General features: G+C 39.3%; 1 protein-coding gene across 3 annotated transcripts; it reads left to right on the plus strand.

Annotated features, from left to right (window-relative positions):
* On the plus strand, positions 1-26,621 carry API5 (apoptosis inhibitor 5). Of its 3 annotated transcripts, none has more exons than XM_070564857.1 (14): positions 1-241; positions 6,625-6,786; positions 7,888-7,981; positions 8,470-8,535; positions 9,313-9,464; positions 10,708-10,914; positions 11,631-11,735; positions 12,889-12,978; positions 14,006-14,187; positions 15,654-15,747; positions 16,578-16,634; positions 17,950-18,026; positions 18,798-18,934; positions 24,494-26,621. In XM_070564857.1, exons 1-14 carry the CDS (start codon positions 173-175, stop codon positions 24,574-24,576), a joined length of 1,575 nt encoding a protein of 524 aa, XP_070420958.1. In that variant the 5' UTR covers positions 1-172; the 3' UTR covers positions 24,577-26,621. The 3 variants fall into 3 exon arrangements, 2 of the variants coding, with proteins under 2 accessions (XP_070420958.1, XP_070420957.1); XM_070564856.1 differs by having other exon boundaries at positions 11-241; positions 24,499-26,621; XR_011524079.1 differs by having other exon boundaries at positions 22-241; positions 18,798-19,720; positions 20,063-26,621.

Genomic DNA, 26,621 nt, shown 5'->3' on the forward strand with positions numbered 1-26,621 from the left:
CGTCGACGTCGACGTGGGGGGCGGGGCCGCCCTGTGCGCGGTGACTGGCGGCGGCGCTGGCGGCAGCTGGCGGCGTAATAGTGCGGGTCGCAGGCTTGGAGAACTTCAGAGGCGGCGGTGGCGCCGGCGACGACGACGACAGCAGGAGCGGGCCACGGGCTTGTCGCTCACCATGCCGACCGTGGAGGAGCTTTACCGCAACTATGGCATCCTGGCCGATGCCACGGAGCAAGTGGGCCAGGTAAGTCCCCGAGCGGCCTGCAGGGCCCGGCGCTCCGCGGCCTCTCGAAGGCGCTCCCGGGGCCGGGCGGGCGCTGCTGCCTCGCCCTCCGCGGGCTCCCGGCCGCCCCGGCTGGGTCGTCGGGTGGGCCCTTCTCTGCGAGCGTAGACTCCGGCCTCCCCGCGGGGAGCGCGGTCCCGGTGCCGGGCTGCTCTGCCTGTTCTCGCCGTGGCGTTTCCCGGCTCCGCCAGCCTTGCCCTCCCGATTCCTCTGAAGTCTCTCTCCTCCTTTTCGGGGGAGCTGAGTCCCTCGGAAGATTAGATTGCGAGTTCCCAAGAGGTCAGAAATGTCTGTCTCGGGGCAAAAATCTGCTACTCGTTTAGGCAGAGTGCTCCGGGGACAGAAGTTTGTAATAAACCAGAAGAGGGCCCCTCTCGGCCAGATTGCAGCGGGGGCGCACGATTTCATTATCGAGTCCGTTTTTTGAGCGCCTGCCGCGCACCAGGCGCTGTGCGGGGCGCTAGAGTTTCAGGAAAGACTCGTGCTCTCCCGGAAGGCACAGCGAGAGAGAGAGACTAGGGATAAGCAAATACATGAGAAAGATGGGTTCTTTTTTTCCTCCCCCGTGAAAAGCGTTGTGAAGAAAATAAAACAGGGCGGTGCAGTGGCGTTGGGGACGGGAAGGGGGAGAGTGCAGCTTTCCGTAGAGTTGTCTGGCAAGCGCTCCCTGCAAGATTTGCCCCAGACACAGTTTCAGCACTGTTGAATTATCCGTACCAAACCGTTGATTCTTTGTGAGTTTTCAAGTCCTGGAGTACTTTGAACTTGAGTTGATAAGTGAGGGGGGGGGGGGGGGGGGGAGGTGCGCGCGCGCCTCTGTTTTATTAGGAAATGAACCAGGCTCTCCCAGAGGTAATCTTGATCACTGTTGCTAGGAATCCTATGCCATATTTTTTTGGTTTTTACAACTTCATGTGATGCTTCTGCTAACCTATCCCCTGGACGATCGCAGAGTCTAACAACATTAGCAAAGCTGTGGCGGTACCCCTCCCGCCCGCTTTTCTTGACATGTGTCATTCGGGTAGAATCTTTCTCAGCCGAATGAAAAACACTTTGATGTTGGAGCCTTATTTTCGCTTAATGCATGCTTGTGAATATAGTAGTTTCAAGGATCAGATGATTTTCCTTCCCTACAGATTTCCGTGTCAGTAGGGAATTTTGACATTATCAGTGAGAAAGACATACCGACAGTCCGTCGTAGTTGTATATAGTGTGTGTGTGAGGTCGGTTGTGAAGGAGAAATTTTCTGCCTATTAAGACGAAGTGGGAAAAACTATGGTCAGTCATAGTCTGAGTTTGTTGCTATTATTCCTCGAAGGAACTAGCAGTGAAGATATTTTCATTCGTTGTAACTGAGCTGAAGATTGTAGCAAATTGCTCTGCCCAAAATTGACTTTCTTGCATGTCAGCAACCTGGATGGGAAAGAAGCTAGAACAGTGATTTCAGTCAGTTTGTAGATGGTGCTCTCCCAAGGAGGTGTTTCAAGAATCTTCTGGGGAAACTTTGAAACCATATACATAGTGCAGTCCCATACCCCCAGCCGCAGTGCAAAAAAGGTGGGCAGCCACCTGCTTAGAGTGTGTTAGGGCAAATAGAAGCCAAACTGGGATATGTATATAGTATGAATAATTGAGAGTTGCTCTCATTTCTCTGTGTCCTCTTTAATGATAAATACCAGGTTATATGGAGAGCTCTCCCTCAAGAGGTCAAAAATGTCTTTCTCAAGGCAAAAATCTGCTGTGAACTTAGGAAGAGTGTTAAGGAAACAGAAGTTTGTGAAAAACCAACAAGGGGCCTTTTGTGCAACCTTTTATGAGGGCTCACGATTTCTGTGATTCAGTGTTTTTCTGAGTGCCTACTGTGTACCAAACATGGTGGTGAGTGCTACAATTTTAGCATAATTCTCTGTAGGTGACAGCAGATCAGTACTTTCATGACACTGTAGTGACAGCTGTCAAGCAACTATTTAAGACAAAAAGACCTGCATAAGGAAGTGTAGTGATTTGTTCAGCCTCAAACTGAATTCTGGGAGAACTGAAGCTGGACTAAACCAAGATGCCTACTACTTCTGCTGTATGGTAGACTACTTCGTCCTTTTCAGAGAAAATGACTAAAACTGCTCACCAAAAAAGATGTGGGTTTCAGCCTACTGCTTGTGAATTTTAACTAGTAAAAGCAATGGAGGGGATGCCATTCACATTTTTTTGCGGAGAGAAAAAAGTGTTTACATTTTTAGTATATAGTAAAGTCTGATTTTCATGTTAACTAGGAGATTTACAGTTGAGACTTAAGTTACCTGCCAGATACCTGTCTGGCCACTTCTGAGACGATATGTGAGTTTCTTCATGTAGAACTTCCTCCTTTTGTTTTGGTTTTCACCCTTTGTCAAAGAAGTGAGTCCCGTGGTTGCTCGCCTTGCTGCCACGAGGGGAGTGCCCTCTCCACTGTTGTTAATACTCCTTTCAGAGTAGTGCTCTCTAAATATATCAGGAGAGGCCCAGGTCAGCTGTGGTTTCCTCAGGTCATTTCCCTTAAGCAGATCAGATCTTTCTCTTTTTGAACTCCTTGGCACCATCTGTGTATTTATTAATAGTCCTTCAGGTTTGCACTTTATTTCATGTGAGGACCTTTTTTATTCCCTTAACTAAATTTTAAAGTCTTCAGGTTAAAAGCTAAATCCCTTTATTTTTTAGTTTTTCTTCTTGAACTGTACCTTGCCCTTAAGTAGACATTCCTTCCTCAGAGTTGAAGAAATATATTCAAAGAAGGAGCAGATATAGATAGATAGATAACCAAAACCTGTTTACAAGTATTCTCTCTTCAGAATGAAGAAGGGAACTTTACTTTATACACACACTCACATTCACACACACGTATATGAACCATGAGCATGTATTTCCTAATAGGCAAACTGCAGGTGATAAATTCTAAGTGAAGCACTATGTACTACCTCAGAACCTTCTAGTCCTCTGTTGTCTTTCGTCTCGTGGCTCCTGTGTTGCCCCTACATACTCAGCCTACCTCCCCCCGCCCCCCCCCCGCCCCAGTGTGCCTCTGTTCCTCCTCCACATTTCCTTCCTCTGCAGTATGTGCCTTTACCCCCTCAACCTCCTTTTCCACTGCACTCTGCCCAGGGCTCCCAACTGGCCATAATAGAGCAAACCATGGCCCACCATTATTTTAAATTTTGTTTCAAATTTTTGTGAACTTGCTTAATTTTATTTATCTATTTATGTGCGGAAGATTGGCCCTAAGCTAACATCTGTTGCCAGTCTTCCTCTTTTTGCTTGAGGAACATTGTCCCTGAGCTAACATCTGTGCCTGTCTTCCTCTATTTTGTGTGTAGGTTGCCGCCACAGTGTGGCTTGGTGAGTGGTGTAGGTCTGTGCCCAGGATCCAAACCCACGAACCTGGGCTGCCATAGCAGAGTGTGCCAAACTTAACCACTATGCCACCTGGCTGGCCCCTAATTTTAAAATGTAGATACTGAATTTTATATTATGTAGTCAAAGATTTTTTAAGGTTTGGAAAAAAAAAAATACCAAACACCTGTTAAGGGACTGTGGCAGTTGTTAGGTGGTATAAGATTAGATCAGGATGATGCCTACACTGTGATTTCTCCTGTTCTCTTACACTGGAGTACATTTTGGCTCTTTAGGGTGGAAGAGTGTTCATAGTTCATGAAACACCCTTCATTTGCTACCTTTTCTTTGTAGGGTTAAGCTAAACTCACAGACCAACCAAGTTCATAATCCCTCAAAAATATATAGTAACAACTTACTTTAGTGTCAAACGTAAACTAGATTTATTAATTGAGTATGAGGAAGAAAGTAATAATATAGCTTACCTTATGCATTTCTTTTTATGTCATTCTTGAGAAATATGTTCGTTGAAACCATATCCTTTCTTTTCTGAAATAATGCTTTATTTCTTGAAGGCTGCATCTTGGACCCAAACATGGCTTTACGTGGCACGTCACCGACAACTTAGGCATATTGGTTGTGTTTTGACAATCAAATCACAAATCTTTTAGAATGTATCTGCTGAATGTGGATCAAATTGTAGCTGACTTTTTACTTGAAAATATCTTAAGAGATTTCTTTAGAGTTTGCTTTTTAATTTAGATATTAAAAGCATACACAAATACACAGTCTTAGAAATGCATTAAAAGTATTTACAATTAAAGCTTCTTGTTAGGATCACAGATCTGTTTAGTTGAAATATACAACTGTGTTGAAAAAGGAAAAATAAGCAGTGCTGTGTAATATTCAGAATATTTTATTGTGGTTACAGTCCTATCTGTCACTAAATCACTGTGATCACTGAAGATATCACTTATATCTTGTTTCCTACTTTGAAAAGCAGAAGTAATTACTACTTTAAGGAGATTGTGTAAAATGTCTTGTCCCTATGCTATAGTTAGAAGACATCATTCAAAGAGCTGGCAAGGAAGAATATCATTTTATTTTGCATTAGATAAAGGGTAATTAATTGAAGTCTACTAAAACTGTCTGTGAAATTACTTGATAAAACTGATGCCTACCAGTGGTAGAATCTTTGATTTCTAGCTTGAATCTATTAAAATGTCATCACTTTCCAAAGGGCTTGCCGTGTTTGGGATGCAGCATCACAGCTTATATGCCGTGTGGAGCCTGTATTTAGGGCTCATTTTACTTTAGGCAGTCCTAGGTCTGGCAGGCTTTTCTTTCTCTCCTCCTTTGTTAATTCAGATCTCAGAACATAGTTTGAAAGACTCCGGTTAAAGAAGCTTCGTATTGGGCTCACATCTTGACTTTAGAGCCTGTCAGAACGATTTTCAGGTCCTGGATCTGCTCCTGAACTCTGAGCCTCGGTTTTCTCATCCGAAAAGTAGGCATAGTGGTCCCACCCAGCTCAGGATTCTTGTGTGGCACATACGCAAGGCATTGCTCAGTCCGTAGTAGGCTTTCAGTGAGTGTTGCAAATGATTCCTTTTTATTCTATTCCAGGCTTTTTTTCCTTGGCAGGGGGATGGGTTGTTTCAAGCAGGGACTCCTCATTGAATTTTAGACACCGTAACGACTGCCTTCAAAAGGGTTTATAAGTAAAGCTTTAAGTTTGAGTTAAAGGAAATTGAATTGTAATACTCTACAAAAAGGATGTCAGAATTGTTCGAGACTTAGCTTCCAGACAGACTTCATAAAATCCATGAGGCAGACCGCAGGAATGTAAAGTGGTAGAGAAGTCAGCTATGATTTTTCAAACCTTTGCGCTAAAAAGTATATAATATGCTTTTGAAGTTATAATTCCTGAAGACTGATTTTGTGTCTGCATTTCAGGAGAAAGCTGACTTTATTCACAGAAGTTTCTGTTATTTAGGAGTTGGTGTTATGTTTAAGATAGTAAAAGGAGTGGTCATTAATCAGTTGATGGAATTTATTTCTTAGAACTAATTTTTAGAATTTATGTTTTTTAGATAGATAGGTTGGCAGTATATGAACTTTTAAAGTAATCCAGTAATTATGCAGATTATATTAAAATCTGTACCATTAAAAGATCTAGGGGCTGGTGTGGTGGCATTGTGGTTAAGTTCATGCACTCCACTTCAGCAGCCTGGGTTTTGCAGGATCAGATCTCGGGCATGGACCTACACGTGGCTCATCAAGCCATGCTGTGGCAGCATCCCATATACAAAATAGAGGAAGATTGACACAGCTGTTAGCTCAGGGCCAATCTTCCTCACAAAAATAAATAAATAAATAAAAGGAAACAAATGAGCTTTGAATGTATTATTCTGATAAAAAGTTAAATATGTGACATTAGAATCTGTCTTAATCCAAAATTGGCTGGCTATATAGAGTGAATTACTGTTTTCATATCCTAAAACATGAGGCAAAATAAAGCTTCCTAACCTTCCTGGTATAGCTTAGTTTCAGGAATGTATTCTCTCCTCCTCCTTCAAGGTGCTAATTGACAACAGACAAATATATTTATGTACGTGTAACACAATTCTTTGAGAACTGGACGATATTCATTACAATATTTTTAAGCATGATACAATCACGAGGCTAGGGTCAGTAATCAGTAGGATGAAGAAGTGTTGGTAAACCGACAAACTTACTTGCTTTTTCCACTTAAAATTATTGCTGTCCTTCTCTCTTCTCCAACTCACAAATAAGGCCTGGGGAGTGGGGGAGCAGATGGTAGCAAGGTAGGTGTCCAATTTAAGCAGTAAAGCTCCAAGAATAAGCCCTATTTCTTAGCCGATGTAAAATTTTACTAATTTAAAGCAGACTGGAACAAGTTGGTTTTGCTTCCCATCCTTCAAAATTGTGTTTCTTTTCTGCTTTATTCTTTCTTTCAGCATAAAGATGCCTATCAAGTGATATTGGATGGTGTAAAAGGTGGTACCAAGGAAAAAAGATTAGCAGCTCAATTTATTCCGAAATTTTTTAAGCATTTTCCGGAATTGGCTGATTCTGCTATCAATGCACAGTTAGACCTCTGTGAGGATGAAGACGTATCAGTAAGTTTATAATTGACACTTTTCCCTAAGCTTTCAGATGCTTTTCTTGCCATTTTCAGACACTTTCTGTGTGTAGCTAATGTAATTGATGTACCAGTGATATCAGTGCACAATAGAATTCTGCAATATGGTCTGGCTTGATGGCATGCTGGGGCTTAAATCTACAGTTGAGAAAATCTCTTAGTTCTTTTACCACCTTTCAACTGTGAAAAATGCACAGAATCACAAATTACTTTGTTTTACTTATCTGTTACCCAGTTAAAAACAGGTTGGGGCTCATCTTTTTCTTAAATTGTTATACATTGTGCATATGAAATTAGACTGTTTTCAGTCAGTTTATGCTTGCTTAGACATTTAAAATACTAATAGTATCACATCATAAAATATAGTTTTAATGCCCCTGAATATTTTGCATAGCAGAATAATAACTGATCTATGTAATAATTGTATGTGATTACTAGAATAAGAAGAAATCGTTTTTCCTTGGAACAGAATTAACTGTTGGCATTTCTCGCTACTGATACAGGTTCCTAAGAATTTCCAACTATTAGCTTCTGGTTTTTCAAATGAAATTGGTGGATCACCAACATTTTATGCAGAATTTGCTAGATATAACTCCTGTATATTTTTGTTAAACTAAGCCACAAATTTGGAATTAAGTACACAGAATATATTCATAAACATTGTATTAACTAGTCAGTACTGAAAGTTCTAAAGTAAATACTTAGATACAGCATTGCGCTGTCGCCCTTCTTACCCTTCAGAACGTACTATACCGTATTATGTGCCCAAAGGTAGTCAAACCCAACAGTTGTATACAGTCGGTATATAAACCATTGTTTATAGTCTCAAATCTGTCTGCTCCAGTCAGATAATTGTGTTTGAAGTCCTTTTCCACCACATTTTGTTTTAGTTATTCTGTGAAGCTTGAATATTAAATTGGAGCAAATTATTTCTAAACTGCTAGAAATCTCATTTTATATTTTTGTGACTTCTGCCCCTAATTATGGTTTTTCTGTGGTTTTGGTTTTCTTTAAAGGTTGGGGTGATTGTTTTTGTTGATGATAGTGTTGGTTAATTTTTGTTTGAAATCGTATTCAGATTCGACGGCAAGCAATTAAAGAGCTGCCTCAATTTGCCACTGGAGAAAATCTCCCCCGAGTGGCAGATATACTAACCCAGCTTTTGCAGACAGGTAAGGAATTTTATTATTACCATTTTATCTAAATATAAGTTCTCTCTGAAATAGTGACGCTATTTTTTGGCTGAAGGTACTACCTCTGATAGAAATTAAAATTCTTTTTTTCATTCAATAGTTTGAAGTTTAATGACTTGTGATTATCTCATTCTTTGTGTTGTTTGTTATGTTTTTAATTGTCTATGAAGGTATAATTACTGGATTCTTTGGGGAATTTTGATGCATCATGATTCCCCCACCCCCTGCCCCCAGTTTCTTGTATTTTCTTAATTGTACCATCTTAACATACAAGCTTTCCAGGTATTCCAGATCAAGTTCTCTACCCTTAAAAGGAAGATGTATTTTCTTGGTACTTGAGAGAAATTCTTAGTTATATGTCTCCTCTCAATGTAATCTTTGAGAAACCATTGAATCTTAGGTTTGAAAATGAAGCCGATGATATGTTTCATTTATTTTATACATTGTACCACTTTTTCTCTATCCAGATGACTCTGCAGAATTTAACTTAGTGAACAATGCCCTGTTAAGTATATTTAAGATGGATGCAAAAGGTAAGGCCACTTCTTGTTCTGAGTTGTGTTTGATGTCTTAAAAAATTGGGGAGCTCGGCATTACTCATTAAGGATAAAGTCTGGGATTCACCCAGAGGTCTATTTCATAAAAATTCTAAGTGTTCTTAAAAAAAACTGCTTAGCTCAAGATATTTGTGACTCAAAAAACCAGCAGAAATAATTGCAAAAACAGACGAAACTTTTCCATTAGAAATGTGGTGGGGGGCTGGCCCCGTGGCCGAGTGGTTAAGTTCGCGCGCTCCGCTGCAGGCAGCCCAGTGTTTCGTTGGTTCGAGTCCTGGGCGCGGACATGGCACTGCTCATCGGACCACGCTGAGGCAGCGTCCCACATGCCACAACTAGAGGAACCCACAACGAGGAATATGCAACTATGTACCGGGGGGCTTTGGGGAGAAAAAGGAAATAATAAAAATCTTTAAAAAAAAAAAAATTATAAAAAAAAAAAAAAAAAAAAAAAGAAATGTGGTGGGAAACTCCCTTTGCCACATTAGAGAAATTCTTCCAAAATACCTGGGTTTATTTATTATTAACGTAAGAAAAGGAAAGTCATGCTCAAGCTGATTCTGAATCCATGAACAAAGCATGTGATCACTCCTGTGGTTAGGGCTATAGAAATTTCAAACTAATTTAGCCAGTATCAAAAATATTCAGGATGTTTATTAACTCGCTTGAGAAGAAATACTATAAATTGAGTTAAATTTGAAAACTTCGTTACAATGTAGGATTGACTTGCTACACACAACTCTTGTTTTCTAGGGACTTTAGGTGGCTTGTTCAGCCAGATACTTCAAGGAGAGGACATTGTTAGAGAACGAGCAATCAAATTCCTTTCTACAAAACTTAAGACTTTACCAGATGAAGTCTTAACAAAGGAAGTAGAGGAACTTATACTAACTGAATCTAAAAAGGTAAGCTTCAGTCATCATTTCCTAGAGCTTCTCTAAAGCAAAAGAACATATTTGAAATTAGCAGTATTCATCAGCGCTGTGTCTATCTTGGGTATAAAATGATGTATCTCAACAGAACCACCATAGAACTTCAAGCTTTTTTTATATTGTATTCTGCTCTTTAGTCACTGGTTATGATGAATCAAGGTGTTAATTTAAAGGGATGTGATCACATTTAAATCCTTTGTGGTGTTATCCTCAAAATTTATGCGTTCTTCAGGACTCTGTACAAATCATTTCCTTCAGGAAATTTTGCCTAATTCCAACCCCTTCCCTCAGTTTTAGGATATTCTCCCATAGTATTCTGGATCACTTCAAAATGAAAATGAAATCACATTGAAATGCACTGTTCTTTCATCCTGCCCCATGACACTGTAAGCTCAAGAGACCATGCTTACTTGTCTGTGCTCCCAGCATCTAGCATAGTTACAGATGCCAAGATTCACAGGGTGTGTCACAATTAGCTTTTTACTCATGAAGTGCCAAAGTTTGGGAATAATGTACTTTTTTTAATATGTTCAGGAAAATTCACAATTGTCTCTAATACACCACTCACTTCCTTACTGATAAGATTTTTTCAGTGCGAGAAAAAGGAGCAGCTCTCCAGCTGGGAGTATCGGCATGTTTCACCTGAGCCCCAGCTAGCACTCTGGTGGTGCACGCCATGGTTGCTTGCTGCTTTGGTCAGTGAACAGAAAAGCTGATGCAGAGCGCTTAAAATAAGACTTGCATGGTCTCCTATTTTATATGCAATTCCCATATTAATGTGAATAGGCTGCTTTTAAATATAGGGAACTGAAGCTGATTTAACAGTTTACTACAGAATTTCTCAGTCTTTTTTTGCTATTAGCCCCTGAACAGCTTTTGTAGACACTTATTTCCTTAGCTGCTCTCTCATGAAATTTTAATGCCACAGGTATCCTCTATCTTTGTTTACGTACTGTATGTATGTCTGTGCTTTATACATAAAAAAATTTATATACTTGAAAAAAATTTTTCAAGAACCAAATTTTGCCCCCATGGAGACAGAATAGCTCCCCCTTAAGAATGCATGCTTTACCCTGAAGCTAAAAGTTGTCTTCTCATCAGTATTTCAGAAACATTAATAGCAAACTGACTTTAGTAACTGAAATTTGCTAGTGTTTCAGTATTGATCTTTCCCGTTCAAATCATAAAGATACTATTGTGAACTGTCTCTTTCCAGGTCCTAGAAGATGTGACTGGTGAAGAATTTGTCCTGTTCATGAAGATACTGTCTGGGTTAAAAAGCTTACAGACAGTGAGTGGAAGACAGCAGCTCGTAGAGTTGGTGGCTGAACAGGCAGACCTGGAACAGACTTTCAATCCCTCGGACCCCGACTGTGTGGACAGGCTCTTGCAGTGCACTCGGCAGGCGGTACCCCTCTTCTCTGTGAGCCCTTTGTTTTACGTAGCTGGGACTTTGATTACTCTGAGTTTCTATTTCTGTAGATAGTCAGTTGAGCATTCTCCTCAAACCTTTGCAGAAAAGTATTAACACAATGGAGTGAATATTTACTTTATGGAGGCCTGCGTGGGGTTGCTTAGAGCCCAAAGCAGGCAAGAAGTTTTTTAAAGTCTTGCTTAGGGACTTTGAGAAAGTCTTGAGAACTTTGTATCATGCTTTTTAGTTTGGCTGAAGTTTCTAAAACAGTTGCTTTAGTAATTTAACTTTTTTTTCTTAAATTTTCTAACAGAAAATTTCTAGGTAAATATGCTCTTTATCTCTGGCTTTGTGCTTCCTCTGGCCTTGAGGTTTCTGGGATGTGAATAGCATAGTTTGAAAAACACAGTTTAAAGGAGCCCTCCTTTTTGAGAAATGTACAGCCTGAAATTCAGCACTGAAATTTCCCCCCAAATATGACCTGAGAATCAAGGAAGAGTTCGAAGCTGTACAGACGCCTCCGTGCTCCAGATTACTTTGCAGCAACTTCTTACTGTCTGTTGGGGTTGGTTCTGGGGTGCTCTGGGGTATGCACCATGTTGTATTTGTCGCCACAGTACTTGATGCTGAGGTGCTCAGTTAGTATTTGTTGAGTGACATTTTACTATTATATTTGAGAGAATATCTCTTTTTTTGACAACTCAGTGTTCTTTGGATTTTTACAGAAAAATGTGCATTCCACGAGATTTGTGACTTATTTCTGTGAGCAGGTTCTCCCTAACCTGAGTTCCTTGACTACCCCAGTGGAAGGTCTTGATATACAGTTGGAGGTAAGAAAAAATTTCTGCTTTTAGCACTGAAAAGGCATTCCCATATTTTAACATAAATGTAAACCACTAACTTGGATCTGATCTCTAAGAGAGTAAAGGTCTGGTGTAGCTAGCACTCTGCCCCAGGATCAGTCACATAGGAGTGCTTTATGGAGTCAATGAAAGTTTGCTGCAGTGGGAAAGCACTGCCTGTAGTTTTCATTATTATCACTCTCTACCTCTGTAGCCTTAATATTTTTAAATAAGGTGTTTAATTCATGACAATTCTCATCTCTCTGTCTTACAGAGTCAGATTTAAGCTAGATTAACACAAAATATCCTTTATCCCCTCTCCAAAAGAACTGACTGTTCTCTCTCCCCTTTGTATCTCAACTGTACATATATATGTACATATATATATGTATCTCAATGTACACATATATATGTTTTTCACAGCACATGTGATACTTTACATTTGTTTCTCGCTCCACATTTAACCTGATTCATCTCTGTATCCCCAGAATCTAGAGCAGAGCCGATTCTGAATGGCACTTAATGATTGTTGAATTGAACTGGAATATGGAAACATGTGCCATTTCCCTCGTAGGTCTTTGGGATAGAGAAGAGTCTCATGTGCACTGACACTATGGTTTGAAGTTTGCTTCAAATGTCCTGGGGTTGTCTTATCAGACTGGGGTTGAGTAAAGCAGAGATGAGCCTCAAGAATAGTGGCAATTACCAGTTCTTGGGGTTAGTACCCAGAGACTAAAGTTAATAGCAAGTGAGGCCCACACTAAGTGTTAGTAAATAATTCTTTGCCATTAAGAGTTCTTCCTCAGTGTGTCTTCATAGTACATTATTAACCTGTAGCAGAAAGTGTCGTGTGCATTCTTCTCCTTACTTCTCACAGACATAGTGAGTCGTGAGATCTGGGTTTTAGGGTCTGCCCTGCCACTCACATACATTGTGACTTTGCCAGGTCACACAATCGCCCTGACCTTCCGTTTCCTCAAATACAAGGCTGCATCTCTAAATTCTTTTTCCAGTTCAAACATTATGATTCCATAAAAGCATAATTGAAAAATAAGCAGTCTTAAATACTTAACTAGAATCATTCTTGTTTTATAGCCCTTGCTCATTCAAAAAAATGACAACAGTGAATTGTGTTTTTTAGGTATTGAAACTGTTGGCAGAGATGAGTTCATTTTGTGGTGACATGGAAAAGCTAGAAACAAATTTAAGGAAACTGTTTGATAAGTTATTGGTAAGAGCTCTTTTCTTTCCTTATGGCATAGTCAGTATATAGCCCCAAAGTCTAATAGTGTAGTATTAATTTCTGGGTTATGGAGAACTTGCTTTTGAAATTTAGATTAGACAGTAATTCTAGCAAGTATTGTTAGCTGCTCAGGCCACATGTTGTCTACTTTTTAAAAAAATATCTGTTTTAATCTTTGGCATTTCTTCTGTTGTTGATGCTTGGCATAAAATATAATACAGGATTTATATTGTAGGTCTTTCTGCTCTCCCTTCATCAAAATATTTTTTACATTTGCTCCAGGTCCCCATCTAGGTGCTGCCCACGGCCAAGTAGCTTTAGCAACCAGGAAATAAAGTCATTTAAGTCATAATTGTAGAGAAAATAGGCCATCTAATAAAATCATTTTCAGCATTTCCAAGTGATTTCCTTTTGGATGTGAGCAGTTGTGTGAGTGACACAGTGATCAACGTTAGGCCTGCAGCATGAATTGAGTCATCCAACATCTGGTGCTCTTCCAGACCTGTCGTACCTACTGGGCTGTTGTAACACATATTGAATGCCCGTGGCATTACTTTGAATGTAAAGAGACTAAATACTTAAACTATGGACTAATATTCAGAAAAGATTTTTGGAGTTAGCATAATGTAGTAGTGGTTAAGAGCATCAACTGTTGATGTCAAACATAGATTGAATCCTGACTCTTCAGCTTACCCTTTCACCATAGGAGAGTTACCTAAGCTCTCAGAACTTCAGTTCCTTCATCTGTGTAAGTGCCTAATAAACGTTAGCTACTTTCATTGTCATTAGTAGTAGCAGCAGCTGTAACATAGCTTAATCTGGAGAGTTGACAGGCTACCTCATTAATCCAACAGGTAAAAGAGATATCTTATGAATGAAATATTTTAAGTTTTCTAAATTTCTCCCCTTGATAGTTTTTAATGCTTCAGGTCTTAGAAGCATGCGCTATAATTACTTGAGTGTATGTTTTTAATTATTTAGAACAGATTGCAAACATCTCTATATTTTCTCTTAGGAGTACATGCCTCTCCCTCCAGAAGAAGCAGAAAATGGGGAGAATGCTGGTAATGAAGAACCCAAGCTACAGTTCAGTTACGTGGAATGTTTGCTGTACAGCTTTCACCAGCTGGGCCGAAAACTTCCGGATTTCTTAACAGCCAAACTGAATGCAGAAAAGCTCAAAGATTTCAAAATCAGGTGATGTATGATCGAAGTGGCCTAATCCTTGGCAAAGGTGATGGCTGTCTTGAAGCTCCCTGGGTTTTGTTTTCCTCTTACGAGCTCTTTCTCTCCACCCTGCCTCCCCCCGGTGGAACAGAGTGGAAGATCCACAGACCAGGAATGTATGTAAACATATGGTAGCTGTGGCGTAGCAAATCCATGGAGGAGAAGGAACTTTTCAAAAAATGGACCCAGGCTCTCCCCACTTGCTTTATGATCTTGGGCAGCTTCCCTAACCCCTCTAACCACCCCGCTCCAGATTTTCCTCACTTCTGAAATGATCATAGTACCTGCCTCACAGAGTTGTGAGAATTAAATGAGACAATGAGTGGAAAGCTTGGAGCACAGTGCCTGGCGCATAGTGGGTACTCAGTAAACTGCAGCTGCTATTATAGTGTTACCAGAGGAGCAGCACTGGAGAAGTCTATAAGTAGTTTTCATGAAGACACTTTGGACTGAAACATTCCATTAACAAATTCACATCTTAAATTCTGAAATGCTTGGCCACTGTATCATCTGTTACTGTCCTCTACTCTTTGGTAAGACAGAGGTTTAATACTTGGTGATGCATTTGCTCAGAAGAAGGCAACTTAAGAAATTACAGGGGGCCGGCCCCGTGGCCGAGTGGTTAAGTTCTCACGCTCTGCTTCGGCAGCCCAGGGTTTCACTGGTTCGAATCCTGGGCATGGACATGGCACAGCTCATCAAGCCATGCTGAGGTGGCATCCCACATGCCACAACTAGAACGACCCACAACTAAAAAATACACAACTATGTACTGGAGGCTTTGGGAGAAAAAGGAAAAAAATAAAATCTTAAAAAAAAAAAAATTACTTTAAAGATGAAAAAAAAAGCCAAGTTGTCAAGCAGAATTCCTTGAAGTCAGCAGGATGGAGTTATGGTACCTCCTTTCTTCACATATTACCTGGGAACAAACTGGAAGAGATTACTTCTAGAATTTATAATAAATTCTCAAATCTGCAATTTTTTATTTTTAACTGGATCCGGGGGTACAAACAGGTCAAACACTGGCTTGTTAGCAGATAAACAAATGGAAAGTAAGTGACTTGTCTAAGGTCACTTGACCTTCAGTTGGCCAGTGGAGACTGGTTACCAGGCACCTGATTCTAGTCCACGGCCCCTGCACATTTCACCCTGAGGTAGAACGTGCCTTGCAGGTTAACTCCACAAGCTGCTTAGCACAGCGCTATAGGTCTTTCTCTTGCCAGGTTGAGTATTTCCTTTATCCTATTTTTCCGAAAGGAAAACTGCTTTTACTTATTTGTGTATCTCCTGTGATCATGCATTGATAATTTAAAAAAATGACGTCAAAAAATGACTCTTTATTGGTAAATATCATTTAGCTATACCACAAGATTCTTTGAGTTTAAAAACAAAGTTGAAGTGATGATTTGCTAATTAACAGATACTTCTTCATTTAGGCTGCAGTACTTTGCACGGGGCCTGCAGGTTTATATCAGACAACTTCGTTTGGCTCTCCAGGGTAAAACGGGCGAGGCCTTAAAAACAGAAGAGGTAAGAATGCTGGGTCACATCTTGTAAGGAAATTTTTATAATAGCCACCATTTAGTACATATTCAGACTGAATTCATACATTGAAAAGTAACATTCAACTTTATTTGAACTGGTGATACAAGTCTATATTGAAGATATAATATGTTAGAAGATTGCATATTTAGTTATTTGCTGTTATATTTTTATCATTGTGGAAATGTCTTAAATGTTTTCGATGTTTGTGAACAGTTTGTTACCAAACTTGGATACATACCAACCTTTCACTAGGGTCTCATGAGCAGCACATTTTGTTTAAATATTTGATTGATAGTTGTGATGCTTTTAATTTCACTGTTTTGAAGCCCAAATATTAATTTACATTAGAAAAAAAGATTAACCTGCCAGTTCTATACCAAACTATATGTGTGTTTGTTTGGGGGTTTTTTGGTTTTTCCTGATCTCACCTATTTTGATCAGTCTTCATCTTGGTCCTAATGAAATATTTTAAGTTTTCATTGTGTCTTCCTATAACTTAAACTGATTTCTTTTAAAACAACTCCTATGTGCACATGATCTGTCTCTTACACATTTTTCAGGTAAATTATAGATAACACTTTAAATGTTCTAACTTGTCAAGGGAACATAAAGATTGTTTGCTTTCTTTGCCATCTCTACAGTGGTTTAGAGTCAAGAAATAGAAGTAAGCGTTATCTACAGATGTAAACCAAGGAATTCTCTAACTGTAGAAATGATTCTGAAAGAGAAAAACAATTACTCTAGTTCTATATGGGAATGGAATATGCATCATAAAAGTATTGGCCTTTTAATTTAATTTTGTTTTTCTTTTGCAGAACAAGATTAAAGTTGTTGCATTAAAAATAACAAATAATATCAATGTTTTAATCAAGGTAAGTCTTTGTTTCTTACCCAGTCCTCCCAGCTAGCTAGAAAATTAGTGCAAGAGATTTTCCATGTGTCTTTAGGTCTCTGATGGTACTGTTTAAGGGGACATGCCATTGCACTCTAAAAGTTTGGCCTTTTAAAGCTTTCTGCTTTTTATGATACTGAGTGAAGTCTCTGCAGCTATTATAAAATCTTACGTTACATTGTTTTATTTATTTAGAAGTTATTATGGAAGATACTGCAAACAAAGGGAGGCATGCAAATATTCTCTGGCCCAAAGCATTGGAGCAGATATATTTAGACTCAAATTTCAGACTTAATGCTATTGGGTCCTTTTGAACCGTCAATAAAGTCCTGCTTTGCTTACACTTAGAAGGGACAGTCCTATGTGGCACATGAAATGTTTTCCTGTGGTCTTTTCTGTTAACTTGTCTGTGTAATAAATTGAGAGCTTTCTGTTACTCTAGGCTGTGGTGTGCCTTACCATTAGGCCATAAATACCCTTAAGTTCTGTTTTCCTTCCCCAAGTATCTAATGGCCTAAATAAAAAACTAATAACTTGAGAGAACAAAAGAATCACAACGAAGTAGCCATCATTTGTTACTACAGGTTAACAGTACTGCAGCCAGATAGGAGAAAGAAATGATATTTGTAACACCTAGAACACAAAGCCTGTCAGTAACAAAATTGGGACTAGTGGTTATACCTTAACACTAATCTGGTAGAATCCCATGGAATAATTCTTTTTTATCAGAACAGAGAGGGAAGCTTTTCAGAGAAAGGAACGGTGAGACATTGAGGGATGAGGTTAGATATTTAAGGGGAAGAAAAACATGATTAGCCAGGCCTTTAGTTTTGTTCTTATTTTGAACCACTCAAAAATCTGCGAAAGCAAATGCAGATGACACACTGTATTTTCCTGAAAGCACCTGTAAGTGTGCTTAAAGTGTGGTGACGGCATCTATGCAAGAGAAACATTTATTTGTTGACTTTGTTTATTAAAGTTGATAAATATTGACATTTTATCCTGGAACTTGAAATGACATTTAGAAAAAACTTAGCTGCCGTTTCCTAAGTGAAGGGTTCAAAATGACATTAATGAGGTAATAGATGCAATTTGTAAACAAAATTGTCCCTGTTTACTTTTCTCTTGCAGCTTTTTTTAGCTCCTTACTTTTGTCACCACCAGAGCAAGAAGGATAAATTAAAGCAGCTTCTCCTAAAATTAATCTTTAAGATGTGTCTCCCTGTTTTCTACCCTGGTTAGACTTCCCATACCACCAAATATATTAGAAATCTTGTCTGATTTTGTCTCTTCAGGATCTCTTCCACATTCCTCCTTCTTATAAGAGCACAGTAACATTATCCTGGAAACCTGTACAAAAGGTCGAGATTGGGTAAGAAATATATATATATAAAAGGGATTTATGGAGGGCCGGCCCCGTGGCCAAGTGGTTTAAGTTCATGCGCTCTGCTTCAGCGGCCTGGGGTTTCACCAGTTCAAATTCTGGCCACGGACATGGCACCGCTCATCAGGCTATGCTGAGGCGGCGTCTGACATGCCACAACTAGGACCCACAGCTAAAAATGCACAGCTATGTACCGAGGGGCTTTGGGGAGAAAAAGGAAACTAAAATCTTTAAAAAATAAATAAATAAATAAGGTATTTAAGTGTTGTAATATTTATGATTTATAAATATGAAAATCCGAATTCAGATATTACATTTACTATACAAAATGGGCCATTATTAGTTAAATGATTCTTAAGATGTTAAAATATGAGTATTAGAAGCATGACTTAAAATATAAAATCTAATTCCAGTATTTACGAAATAAACTGGGGGAATACAACCCTGGAATTTTCAGGCTTGTTTGTACTCCTGTGGCATAACTAGATTTTCTGACAAGTTTTACAGAATGAGTCACTTGCATATAGTCTTTGAAGCCATGTATTCCAGATTATTTTAAAGCCTTGTAAATGCCCTCTGACAGGGTCTGCATAACTAAGGCTCAGTTAATTTGATGACGTTAGAACGTTATTTCCTTTTTTCTGATGTGACTGTCATATTTAGGATGTCTTTTATAGCCAGTATGCTAAATCACAAGTCTATTAATGGCCTCTGGTATAATAGAATGTTTTTTTTATTGCTTTTCTTTCTACTCTATAGGCAAAAGAGAGCCAGTGAAGATACAACTTCCGGTTCACCACCCAAGAAGTCTCCAGCAGGACCAAAAAGGGATGCCAGGCAGATTTATAATCCTCCTAGTGGGAAATATAGCAGCAATTTGGGCAACTTTAATTATGGTGAGCGTTTCCGTTTGGGTACAAGCAGTGTGAGAGATTAAGCAGGAATTGTGTTGTACTTTAATTATGGTGAGCGTTTCCGTTTGGGTACAAGCAGTGTGAGAGATTAAGCAGGAATTGTGTTGTACTTTAATTATGGTGAGCGTTTCCGTTTGGGTACAGGCAGTGTGAGAGATTAAGCAGGAATTGTGTTGCACTTTAATTATGGTGAGCGTTTCCGTTTGGGTACAAGCAGTGTGAGAGATTAAGCAGGAATTGTGTTGCACTTTAATTATGGTGAGCGTTTCCGTTTGGGTACAAGCAGTGTGAGAGATTAAGCAGGGATTGTGTTGCACTTTAATTATGGTGAGCGTTTCCGTTTGGGTACAAGCAGTGTGAGAGATTAAGCAGGAATTGTGTTGCACTTTAATTATGGTGAGCGTTTCCGTTTGGGTACAAGCAGTGTGAGAGATTAAGCAGGAATTGTGTTGCACTTTAATTATGGTGAGCGTTTCCGTTTGGGTACAGGCAGTGTGAGAGATTAAGCAGGAATTGTGTTGCACTTTAATTATGGTGAGCGTTTCCGTTTGGGTACAGGCAGTGTGAGAGATTAAGCAGGAATTGTGTTGCACTTTAATTATGGTGAGCGTTTCCGTTTGGGTACAGGCAGTGTGAGAGATTAAGCAGGAATTGTGTTGCACTTTAATTATGGTGAGCGTTTCCGTTTGGGTACAGGCAGTGTGAGAGATTAAGCAGGAATTGTGTTGCACTTTAATTATGGTGAGCGTTTCCGTTTGGGTACAGGCAGTGTGAGAGATTAAGCAGGAATTGTGTTGCACTTTAATTATGGTGAGCGTTTCCGTTTGGGTACAGGCAGTGTGAGAGATTAAGCAGGAATTGTGTTGCACTTTAATTATGGTGAGCGTTTCCGTTTGGGTACAGGCAGTGTGAGAGATTAAGCAGGAATTGTGTTGCACTTTAATTATGGTGAGCGTTTCCGTTTGGGTACAGGCAGTGTGAGAGATTAAGCAGGAATTGTGTTGCACTTTAATTATGGTGAGCGTTTCCGTTTGGGTACAGGCAGTGTGAGAGATTAAGCAGGGATTGTGTTGCACTTTAATTATGGTGAGCGTTTCCGTTTGGGTACAGGCAGTGTGAGAGATTAAGCAGGAATTGTGTTGCACTTTAATTATGGTGAGCGTTTCCGTTTGGGTACAGGCAGTGTGAGAGATTAAGCAGGGATTGTGTTGCACTTGATTTTAATTGCTGACCATCTATAGTGTCGTACCTCTTTTGGGTGACTTTTCTGAGTTAGCATGAGCACCTAGGACTGTTGGGAAAACAGCTTATCCCACTCCTTTCTCATCCACCCGTGTGGACACACTGAATTGAGCACGCAACACTAAGAACTTAAAAAAGAAAAATATGCCTTTTGTATTCAGAGGAGCCAACAGAAAAAAAAAGGAAGTTGGCGTGAACCCATCCATTCCTGGTTTTCCTGCTCTAGCTTCAAGGCAAGACAGTCTGTGCATTCTCCCTCAGGGATGGATATAGCTTCTGGCAGATGTGGTATTTATTAATGATCCTTCTTCAACTTTGTCAGTCTACTGCTTGTCCTCCCCTCTTCTGTGTTAGTTCAAAAGAAGTCATAGCAGTGGAGTCAAATGTTAAAGCCTCATCTGGCAAGGAAGACGTGTCCCACTGCAGTCTCCCCCACTGCCCAGGGTGCAGTGGTCCCATCACCTGTAGCCGTTGGTGCCAGGAGAGCCTTCCCTAGTCCATTCCCGCCAAGGGCAGTTGAATAAGAAGTGAAGTTCGTTTCTCATTGACTTCCATCCTCACAGATCTTTTCAAAGAATGGATGAAAATATCATTTAATCTTGCTTAAGAAGACAAAGTGTAATAACAATAGCAACTAAATGGTCTTACCAGTCAGAATTAATTCTGCAGAAATTGTTACAAAAATAGTACATTCTGAAGCATATAGTCTCTGTAATTGTTTCCAAGGTGAGATAATTGTGACATTAAGTAAATTCCTCCTACAATAACTAAATTCCTCTAATCTCTGAGCAAACAGAGTATAGAAAAACAATTTTAGATTGTGAGATGAACCCTTCTACCCCAGTCAGACCCTGAGGCAACTTTAGTGTAGGAAAGATCACTGAATTATTTCACTTATATAATAATATGTAAATGTGCCTCTCTTTTTTTACCTTAAAAATAGGAATAACACAGAGCTCTTAAAAACTTCAAGTAAGGGGGAAAAATACTTGAAATGAGAATTTCTGTGGGGGCTGGCCCCATGCCTAGTGGTTAAGTTCGGCACACTCGACTTCAGCAGCCCAGGTTCGGTTCCCAGGTGCAGACCGACACCACTCATCAGCACCCACACTATGGCGGTGACCCACGTACAAAATAGAGGAAGACTGGCACAGATGTTAGCTCAGGGCGAATCTTCCTCAGCAAGAATATGTGTGAAAGCATTTTGTAAATGGAAAGGATTCTGTTACATCATTTTACCAAATATCAGTCACACTGTCATCTGCCACTATATCATTTAATGTGGTGTCTGTCAGAACCATTCTTAACATTAACTATTATCTCAGACACTGTCTTCATTCAACTTAAATGAAAATAATCGAGAGCTACGGCAATACATAAAGAACCATATTCCTTTTCCCTTTGGCAAGTCAGTTACTCTTGAGTTTCCATGAGGATTCTGCCCTGTGAAATTCGGTGCCTGCCTGGTAGTGAGAATCAGATGATATAATGTGTGGGAAGGAGAGGGGAAAATGCAGAGTCTTGGGATTGTATGTGATTTGTTTTAGTCAAGATGAAAATCAAGGAGTCACAACTTCACTTGTTCCATAGTCATCAAAGTGTCAGAAGGGCAAAACACGCATGCCTGTTAATTGTCTTTTGTGTCTGGTGTTAAGAGTACTGCAATATTCCTAGAAGGTCAACCTTGTAATTGGGGTGCTTATCATCAATTGAATTACAAAGGAAAGTAAACTCTGATTATTCTTCTTGGGAAGTAGGAGCAAAATTCCTAATACTTTTTTACATTTGGGAGTTGAGTGTTATCAGGTTATAGGTATTCTCACAGTAACAGTTTGAAGAGTTTTCTTGCCTTTCACCCATTCAGTTGAGAACACTTCTTGGTACTCCAGATAAGAGTGGGTGGACCTGTTCTCCTCCAGATTTTTCCCACCATCTTTATGTCCATTTCTTAGAGAACTGGCACTGTGTCGGGCAGAAAGAAGCATGTTGTTTTTTTCTGGGATGTCAGTGCTGACCTCAAAATTGGTGGGGAAAAAACGTTTTGTGCTCTTAAAGTCTTTAAGACATAGATTTTATTACCCGCGTTTGGCAAAATCATCATAATTCCACTTTTCTGTGTCAGCCAAGCTGATGTTTTATTTTTCCAGGGACGACAGGTTGGATGGTTTTTAAAAAAAAGTCACGGACACTGAGGGTTGGGAAATTTATTGCTTTATTAGAGAAACAGGTAGTAGTAATATTACAGTGAATGGGTCTGTTGCAAGTGAGAAGGTCTATGTGTCTTTCACCCTTTGCCTTTTAGAATATAAAAACAATTTCTTTCTTTTTTTGAGGAAGACTAGCCCTGAGCTAACATCTGTGCCCATGTTCCTCTACTTTATATGTGGGACACCTGCCACAGCATGGCTTGCCAAGCGGTGCATGGTCTGCACCCAGGATCTGAATGCCAAAGCAGAGCACATGAACATAACTGCTAAACCACCAGGCCAGCCCCTAACAACAATTTTTAAAGTATAATTTTAACTGGGAGCAGTGGTTTTTTAAGTTAGTGATATAAGCTTGAAACCACTGAAAAGATCATGAAAGTGCAGAGTGGTCCATCAGGATTGGAGCCCTTCAAAAAGAAGAAAATTTGGAGATTCCCTGTACTGTAGAAATGGCTGCATGAGTTGCAGATCAAAAAGAAATAGCCAATATAGGCTAATACCTTCATACAGTGTATTTACTAAACTCATTAGATATAGCTGAACAATTGAAGGTAACCTAGTTCTTCATATTAAAATTGATTGAGAAACAATTGAAAGGGTAGAGTTTAGTAGTTTGTTAGCTTATTGCTAATAATGATATCTAAGAGGATGCTAAGTGTGTTGATGTTCAATTAACTGAGAAATGAAGGTTTTATAATGAGTAAGGGAGGGGGCAAATGTGCAGACATCTGCATAGATGAGGCCCAGGTCTTGAACAGTCAAAAATGCAGGAGTTAGAGCCTACGTAAAGGTTGCTGCACTCCCTGGATGCACCCGCGGTTACTGCATCTATCACTGGAGCATCTTGCCCGCAGACTACCTCTGGTTTTCTGAATGTGTTCACTAGAGTAATGAAGGGTGATCATTTCATTTAAATGGTCTGTATACTGATGAACTTAGAAAAATGTGTCATGACATGAGGGGACTTCAAATCAGATCCCATTGTATTACCCAGATCAATACTGGCCAGGCAGGGGAAAGGTCCAGTTAGTTTTCTAACTCAGAGTTTCTGGAGGGGAATAAAGAGACATCAAAATATCACCCAAATAAGGTAACTATATTTGTAGCCATAATGCCAAAAAATGGATTGCAATACTGGAATCAATAGGAATTTTTCAAGCCTCCAACATTATGGATCAAAAATGGCCACATCAGGTTCTTTTTATTGCTCCTAACAAGATTCCTGCAGTGAGGAAGCTGAAGGTTCAGTGCCGAGATCTGGTCTCTGGAGTTAGAAGTTTGAGCCTCTGAATTCATTTATGTATGACAAAAAGTCCAGCCTTGCTGATAACCTCAGTTTTCTTCACTGGAAAGACTCCTGTGAGGAATATTTCTCTGGAGCTATAAGAGACTAACCAATGAATCAAAGACTCATTCTACCGTGTGACACAAGTGACTTGACTTTTCAGTAAAAGATGTCTGATTTACATGAGTAATCCAAACACTGTATCAGCTCTGTGACAGCGTTCTGAACAGCTCACACAGCTGATAAAGCACTAAGAAAAGCTGTCCGCATTTATATCTACATTTTTATGTGTCCAGGTGCTTGAAATATTGTGACCAAAACAAATTGCCTGTTGGTTGCATTTGAAAAGTGTTTTTCAGTCTAGCCTCATTTTTCAAAATTGAGCATTATAGTTTAAGATATTTTGCATTTATGGCACTAACTTTTGAAGCCCAGTGGCTCTTCTGTTAATTCCATGTTAAAAGAGAAGTTTTTATAGGTGCATTATTTATCTTTGGTAGTGATAGGCACCAAAATAAAGAGCTAAGAAATGCAGTTATCACAAAATTGTCACCTTGAAACATCTTTGTTAATGGGATACATTTAATTGAGTACGTCCTATGAGTCTATTTGGCAGCTTGCCATACGTGCTTTGGTGTGTATGTTGCCCTGGCTTAATGCACAGATGGACTTTGTAGAGGGACTAGCAAAATACTGGTGCGGTTTTATAGAGCCCACTGCTACGTTCAGAGCTACGAGCTACAGTTCTGTGTTTGCTGTACCCTGAAGTCCTGAGCAAGACCTAAACCCTTGTTCGCTTTTTCGTAGAGCAGAGAGGAGCCTTCAGGGGAAGTAGAGGTGGCCGAGGTTGGGGAGCACGAGGAAATCGTAGTCGGGGAAGACTCTACTGAATAAGACATCACACTCTTCAGCATTGTCATGAGCTTAATATACTTAAATTCTCCTACTCATTGGATTGCCGGGGATGTCCCTTTAAAAGGACTGCTGCCTTCAGCTAAAAACTTAATGTTCTTTATACCTTTGTATGTATGATCTACTTTTCTAACAGACCATGGTTGTGTCCAAGGTAAAACCACAGCGATATTTTTGGATGCTTTGTCCACAATCTTGACTTGTTTTTGCAGTCTCATAATTCAGACTTCATATTGTGAATCTTTTATTTTTAAACATCTTGATAATTTGTTATTGAGAGCTGTTAAAGTCTAAAATGTAGTGAAACTCAGTCCATTTCTGATAACTGGTAAAGATCATCAGTTTTGAAAAGTTACTGATTTTCCTCTCCCCGTCTTATTTTTTTTGCCCAATATATGGGGAAGAGTAATGGTCAATCTTAACATTTTATTTTCATTGTTTTTTAATAAAGCTGCTAGGCAATGGTGCAGCATTCCTACCTAGTGTTATAAAAGCAAAATACTTATCAGCTTTCTTAAAATGTAGAAATGACATTACATTTTTAGGAGGAAGTAATTTGCTTTGCACTGCTTACTTAACTCTTCTCCGTATGTTGTGATAGGAACTTTTGAATATGGGATCTTAACTATTTGAATAGAAATGTGTATGTATAATATACATACATACATAAGCGCATATGTGTGTGTGTGTGTGTATATGTATATATGCATGCTGTGAAACTTGACTACACAAATCATTTTTTTAAATTCCAGGAACGGGTAGTCTTTGACACGGTGATGATCCTCTTGAGGCTGAATCCATTATTGTTCTCTAGGTTTTCTTCCCAGTAGTGAGGATTTTGAGTCAGTTGCACTTACATGATTATTGTTATTTAAAACTAAAAATAAACAAAGGCTGCATTTTCAAATATAAATTTGGATCCCTGTTGGAGAAATACAGCCAAAATATTGAATCTGATGTACATATAGGTTTCTACAGGATGAGATAGAGTAATTAGAATTTGGGGATTTAATATCCAGAGCAACCCAGGAAAAGTGACTTGATAACATGGTGTACCAGTAAGTAAGGGATGCTCTCTCAGTTTGCTTTTGCCACTTTCAAGATTTTAACTTCTCAGGTTATTAATCAATTATTGTATAAGTTAGTCAATAGAATCTTTAGGTTAAAACAACAGATGGGGGGTTTGTGGAGTGTTACTGTCATGGGCATTTTTAGTAGCATAGGCCCTTTGCTCTGCCATTTGAATGTTTCATATATTTTTGTTCCACAGTTAATCTTCCCTCCCCAAGTTTGCTATTCAATTTAATGCCTGAATGACATTTCTAGTAGTTTGACATATTCTTTGAGGAATAGTTTGTGATTCCAGTGCAGGTGTCGTCATTACTGTTACCTCTACATTGGGAGAAAGCAAAACCCCTTTGTTAGAATTACTGCACATGTTTATGGAAGAACTATTTTTTAAAGACTAGAATGATACAAGTGAGCAAAAGAAGTTGGTCAGCTTGACTATGGAGTGGTGGCAATAATCTCTAAACATTCCAGAAGATTATGAGCTGAACCTAAGCTCCCTTGGAATCTGAACAGACATAGGAATATGGAATTTGCCATTTGAAAACTGTGACCAGGTAGTCTGGACCTCAGAGGCAGATCAGCCAGTGGCCTAAAGCCATTTCAAGTACAGAAACTGTATTGGGACTACAGTTATATCATTTTGAACGTTAAGTGTAACTTTTCCTCCTTTTCTTTTTTAAGCATATTTGTAAACTCAAAGCTGAGCAGGAGTGACTTGACTTTCTCAAGTTTGATACTGAGTTGACTGTGTTCCATCCTTTACCACCTCATTGTTCCCTTTTCCTTTCCTAAGGCAATAGTGCACACCTTAGGTTATTTTTGCTTCAAAAATTTGAATGAAAAACTTCATGCCATGGATTTTTTTTTTTCTTTTGCAAGACACCTGTTTATCACCTTGTTCAATTGTAAATGTTCCCTTATGCTTTTGAAATAAATTTCCTTTTGTAATTTT

This window comes from Equus przewalskii, chromosome 11 (genome assembly GCF_037783145.1).
Source record: "Equus przewalskii isolate Varuska chromosome 11, EquPr2, whole genome shotgun sequence".
NCBI lineage: Eukaryota > Metazoa > Chordata > Mammalia > Perissodactyla > Equidae > Equus > Equus przewalskii.